This window comes from Elephantulus edwardii, unplaced genomic scaffold, assembly GCF_000299155.1.
Source record: "Elephantulus edwardii isolate Elephantulus edwardi_28Jun2011 unplaced genomic scaffold, EleEdw1.0 scaffold00174, whole genome shotgun sequence".
NCBI classification, from domain to species: Eukaryota; Metazoa; Chordata; class Mammalia; order Macroscelidea; family Macroscelididae; genus Elephantulus; species Elephantulus edwardii.
Window position 1 is genome coordinate 5,332,629 of NW_006399924.1, and position 6,247 is coordinate 5,338,875.

At 38.9% G+C, this 6,247-nt stretch overlaps 1 protein-coding gene across 3 annotated transcripts in view; it reads left to right on the forward strand.

Moving 5' to 3' along the window:
- Positions 1 to 6,247, forward strand: part of ST7L (suppression of tumorigenicity 7 like) — a 225,030-nt gene that overhangs the window by 121,459 nt on the left and 97,324 nt on the right. For all 3 annotated transcript variants that reach the window (XM_006895714.1, XM_006895713.1, XM_006895715.1), the window contains exon 9: positions 454 to 568. In XM_006895714.1, coding sequence (XP_006895776.1) covers positions 454 to 568 — 115 coding nt within the window. The remainder of the gene's footprint in view (positions 1 to 453; positions 569 to 6,247) is intronic.

Below are 6,247 nucleotides of genomic sequence, written 5' to 3' on the forward strand. Positions count from 1 at the left end.
AAGTGTAAGTGGCTCCAATCCACTAGCAACTCAGCAAGAAAAAGATGCAATGTCCTGTGTAGTTTACCACTTCTGACAATCTTCTGGAGTATCAGTTATGACTTCATTCTGACTTAATATCAGTGAATAACAACAACATGCACATGCATGGTTCTTTTTTTTATTTTTATTTTATTATTTTGTGTGTGTGTACCATCAAATTGGATCTGACCGGTACAGGAGATTTTCCCTCCTTCTCCAGCAGAGCATCTGTGGATTCGAACCACACACCTCTGGGATTGGAGTGCATCTTCTTGCCACTAGGCCACCTGAGCTCACCTCATACACATTTCTTAAGAATTAGATTTCCATAGTATTGTTAAGGTCGAAGAAAAGACTTTGCTTTCATCGATTTGATTCAGCACTGTTGAGTCCTCTTTTATGACTTCAATCTTTTTTTTTTCTGATACACAGTTGATGAAAGAATTTCCTCCTCTCACCATGTTGAACATCCATGAAAATCTCCTCGAATCACTTTTAGAACTACAAGCCTATGCAGATGTTCAAGCAGTTTTAGCAAAATATGATGGTGAGTGATACTTCTCTTAACTGATAGCAAATTTTTTTTCATTATATGATTATAAATATGGACCTGTTCTAGTTTTCCCATATTTTTTCTGTCTGTTCTTACCAGTCAGTGTTTAATATGTATGGGAACAAGTTGTTAATAAATAGCTCCTTTACTAAAACTTTTACTGGCAAAAACCTGCAAAGGCCCATTTTTCTTCTGCCAAGATTTATTCATTAGTTTGTTGTTGTTAGTTACTGTTCAGTCAATACAATCCATGACAACCCTACAGGAGCCCTGGTGGCTTAGGGATAAGGAATTGCACTGCCAACCCAGATGTATGTGGTTCAATTCAGAAGTTGCTCCACAAGAAAAAGATGGGCAATCCCCTTTCATGCAATTTACAGCCTCTGACAATCTGCTAGAGGGTTGACTATGGGTTAATTCTGACTCAATACAACACCAACAGCAAGAAGGAATGAAGGCATCTCTGGATAATCTAACAATTAGTGCTTGAGTACTATCTGAAAGATTGGTGGTTTGAATCTACCCAGTGGTGCCTCAGAAGATAGTCCTGGTAATCTGCTTTCAAAAGTTCTTAGCCTTAAATATCATAATGACCCTATAGCACAGAGAAGTTCTCCTCCATAGGATTCCCAAGGTTTTACACAATCTTTACAGAATCTCCCACATCATGGCTGGTGGTTTTGAATTTCTAACCTTTTGGTGAGCAATTGAGCACTTAAGTACTATGCTACCAGGTATAAAAAGAATAAAAGCCACATGAAGATGGCCATATATGACCTTTACCAACTTCACAAAGGGGAACTATCCCCATCAACATCAGCAACACAAACCAATTCCTATGAGATCAGACATGTTCCCCATGCACTCAGTCCTCTTTCTACATAGCCCAACACCAATCTTACTGTTTTACTAAGTCCAAAATTTGATATAAAACTCATGACTGAGCTGACTGGCAGCATCATAGTAGACAGTGAAGAGGCTGAGATTGTTAACAGCCTTAGTTTGCTTGGTTCCACAATCAACACTCTTGGTACCAACAGCCAGGAAATTAAAAGATTAATTGCATTGGGAAAGTCTGCTGTCAGGGACCTCTCTAAAGTACTGAAGAGTAATAATGTCAGTCTGGGGACTAAGGTGTGCCTGATCCAGGCATGGTCTCTGCAATCACTTGCTATTCATCAGAAAACTGGACAATGACTAGGGATGATAGAAAGAGAATTGATGCCTTTGAACTGTGGTGCTGGAGAAGAGTTTTGAATATACCATGGACTGCTAGGAGAACAAATAGGTTCATCCTAAAGAGGGTGAAATCATGCTGGTCCTTGGAGGCAAGGATTCTGAGGCTTTGTCTGAAATGCTTTGAACATGCTGCAAGGAGGGACCAATCCTTGGAGAGCGATGCTATGCTTTGGAGGGTGGAGGGACAGTGCAAGAGAAGAAGATCCTCGATGAGATGGATTGATGGGGTGATGGGGGTAGGTGTGTTAGAGACAATAAAATTGGCACAGGATAGAGCAGGTTTCAGCACTAATGTACAAAGGGTTGCTATGAGTCACAAAGCTACTCAACAGCACATAACAATAGCTCACAACTACACAGAACTATATCAGAGAAGTAAAAAAGTTATAATTACAGTTAGTAGCAGAAGGCATCAGGATATTTAGGCTAGTGTTACAAAGCTCTCAATCCTACCCACCCCCTACTCTGCCCTAGTTGTCCAACAAATTTGAGCAAAGGTTCTTAGCTCCAGTTCCATAGTGTACCAGTTACAGATACCTTCTCATGCTAGATCTTTGGTTCTCCTCAAGTCAGCTCTCTGGTTCTGTACTGTGGCTACTATGGCTTCTGCTCCCATAGGCCCTAGTCTGGCTGGCACAACAATCTCTAGCTCTGAAGGACACACTGGATTCTCTTGCTGCTGCTTTTGCTGATGTGGAAGATCCTTCAGTTCTGCCACTGGATCTGTTTTGTTTGATAAGACTAGCCAATCCTTTTGTGGATTGGAGAGACTAGTCAGTCCCCTTGGGCTAGCACACCCTATTCCCATATTCCCACCCATCCACATGGCAAAGTAAGTTAATGGATTAGTTGTTGTAAAATGCCATCAAGTTAATATGACTCATAGCGACCCTTTGAACAAAAGAGCTGACCCCTGTTCTATCCTGTACCATTCTCACACTTGCTGACACACAGTATCCCATTGCAGCAGTTACTATGTCAGTTCACCTGCTTGAGGGTCTTCCTCTCCTTTGCCAGCTGTACACCCTTCCCAGCATCATGTCCCTCTCCAAGGAATAGCCTCTCCTAGCAACATGCCCAAAGTATGTGAGGTGAAGTCTCATCTTTCTTACCTCCAAAGAGCACCCCGAATGCACTTCTCCAAGACACATATATTTGTTCTCTTTGCCGTCCATGGGATGTTCAGTGCTCTTCTATACCACAGCTCAAAGGTATGAATTCTTCTTCCATCACCTTCATTCATTGCCCAGCTCTCAATAAACCCTTAATACCACAACAAGGCTCTCTTCCTCCAGCCTTGAAGGTCAAGTAGAGTAGTTTTATTCTACAAGTATAGGGTCACTATGAATCAGAATCAAGTCTATAGTAACCATTACAATAACAATGATATGAATGAGACATTAAAATGAGAATGGTAAACAAGAAGACAGGAGATTATTCTTTAGAGGATTTTTAGTGATATATACAAACAAATGAATAGTAGTTACATTGAAGCATTATATGTTAAGTGAATGTACAGTTTCAAAGTATACAGCATTATCTTATCTGAGTCAGAGTCAGCTCCTGCAGCTGCTGGCTCTTAACCAAATTTTCAGTATTGTTAACAACTGACACATATCAGGGAGCTCTGGTGGCCTAGTGGCAAGAAGCTGCACTGCAGTCCCGAAGGCATTTGAGGCCAGCAGCATAATGGTGAGCTGTCTCTTCTAGTGTGATTAACTGCCTCTGAAAACCCACTGGAGAATCAGCTATGGGTCATTTCCAACACAACAAGACACAACATTTGATCCTTACTATAAGAGAGAGAGAGAGAGAAAGAGAGAGTGTGTGTGTGTGTGTGTGTGGTGTGTGTGTGTGGTGTGTGTATATCATCAAATCGGATCTGACTGGTACAGGAGGAGATTACCTCTTCTTCTCCAGCAGAGCATCTGGTGGATTTGAACCATGCATCTCTGGGATTGCAGTGCAACTTCTTGCCACTAAGCCACCAGAGCTCTCTTGATCCTTACTATAATTTTATGAGGCAGTAATCTAAGTATAGTACTTATCTGTGCTGTTAGTTGAGAGATTGTGTTTCTGGTGGTTCAAATCCACCAGGTACTCTATGTGAGGAATATAGTCGGTCTCCCTCCATGCAGTTTATAATCTCCAAAAACCCTCTAGAGAAGGTCAACTGTGAGTCAGGTCTGGCTTGACAGCAATGACTGACCTTTGACTTTTTGATGAGTTAATAAACGAAGAAACAGGAGTTCAAGAAAGTTAGAGAAGTGGTATACCAACCTTAAATCCAGGTATCTGTGTCTTTGTTCACTAATCTTCTCATAGAAAGAATTCAATAATATTAGCTATTTTTATTATCAAACCATACCAGTGCTAGTATACCACTTCTTAGATTGGGAGAATTTAAGTATTTTTTAAATTTTCTCCTCATTCTGTGTAGGTACCCTTTGTATGAAGAATTAGATGGAAGTCATCCTAACTAGTATGTTTTTTATATATTTAAATATAAGATAATATGTTGTGCTGCCAACCCAAAGGCAGATAGATAGCTTGAATCCACTAGCTGCTCTGAGAGAGAAAGATGAGCACCCTCTTCCTGTGCAATTTACAGCCTCTAAAAACCCTGGAGAATCAGCTACGAGTCAATTCCACCTTGACAGCAACGAGGGGGCTTTTTTTGAGATCCATTAGCATTTAGCATGGTGGAGACTGTGAAGATGGCACAGGATAGGGCAAGGTTTCAATCTGTTGTTCATGAGGTCACTATGAGTCATAGTCTGTTTGACGGCAACTAACAGCTTCTATTGCTTGGGGATTCACATTTGGAAAGTTTGAAATGTGTTATACTTGGAAAGGGAAGTTGATTTCTTTTAAACATCTGGGATTCTTAGGAGGTGCTCCAGAAATGTATAGGCTTATAGAGAAATTTGTGATAAATTCTTTCCATATGTAACTTACTGGATGCATGGCCTGCTTATGATGTTTATGATGAAAAAGCTTAGCAACTAAATAAAAAAATATTATAATAAAGCCAAATTAATTAAAAATAAAATTTCATTAAACTAACAATTTAGATATGTTTCTGTATTTTCAGCAGGGCTTTGAAATAGTTCTTACTCACTCAGTCACTTCTTCTGATAAATCAAAATTGGAAGAGAACTGAATTTGTAAAATTTAGGTGAACCTGAGCAATGACTGGAACAGGACAAATTATGGGTTAATGTTCTACTGGAATCTAAATCTCCTTAGAAAACAAGAGCAGCCTATGTGTAATATAGCTATCAAATCTTGTCACTGACACAGGCTTGATCAAAGATGACAGTCAATCACTCTGTTTTAAATGTAGATTGCTCTCTCCATTCCTGGCAATAATCAATCTCCTAAATCACGCTCCTAAACACACTCCCTATGCTTTTTCTGAGTGTCCTATCCTAAGGCATCAGTATGTAATTTTTCCTCTTCTGATTTTGTTTTTAATTTTTATTTTTGTGGTTGCTATAATGGTAAACATTATGACACTGATGTGTCAAATGCGATAATGGTCCCTCATGGTGGCCAGTATTTGATGGATTAAAACAAGCTTGTAAGTAGGAGTGGCATCCACTTCTGAAATAGCTTGCCTCCGGAAACTCTATGAACTTAGAGAAACAATAAAATTTATACAAGTGTTCACGTCTTTGGTTCATAGGGTCAATATGAGTTGTCTACGACTTGATGGCACTTAACAACAACTACATTGTTTTGCTTACAAAATTTGTATGCATTGTGTTTCACACTTGTCTTCATTCACGTTTCACACATCATTTCCATTCATTACGTCTTATAAAATTAATCATCATTGTACTATGCCCACCATTACCCTGTCTTTTCAGGCCCCTGCCAGAACTTGCCCATTTCCTTTATTCACTCATATTTTTAAAAATTCCTATTTGTCCCAGTTTTATTTTGTCAGTCATAACTGGACTCATTTGAATTATTTTTCAGTTATTTTCATGAGTTCTAGGCTTATGGCATTCTAGAATTCTGAAGAAATTAGAAGTAAATTGATTGTTCCAGATCTCTGTTTGCTATTATAGCTCTAAAATCTATAACTTTAAGAGATTTTTTTTAAAAAAAAGAGAGATCTCTCCATTCTTAGTTTTCTGATAGCATTATTTGGGAGATGCTATTAAAAACAATTTATCTACTTAGTTAATTTTTAGTTCCAGATAAATCTTTAAATTTTATTTTTAAAAGATCATCATTTAAGAAAGTGAAGAATATACAAGATAGAAAAAAGAAAATAAGAATCGTAATTAATGTATCACCTAGGTTGTTGTTGTTGTTATGTGCCGTCGAATCGTTTGCGACTCATAGCGACCCTATGTACAACAGCCCTAAACCCTGCTCTATCCTGTGCCAATCACACTGCCTCTGACAGACCCATCCCAATTA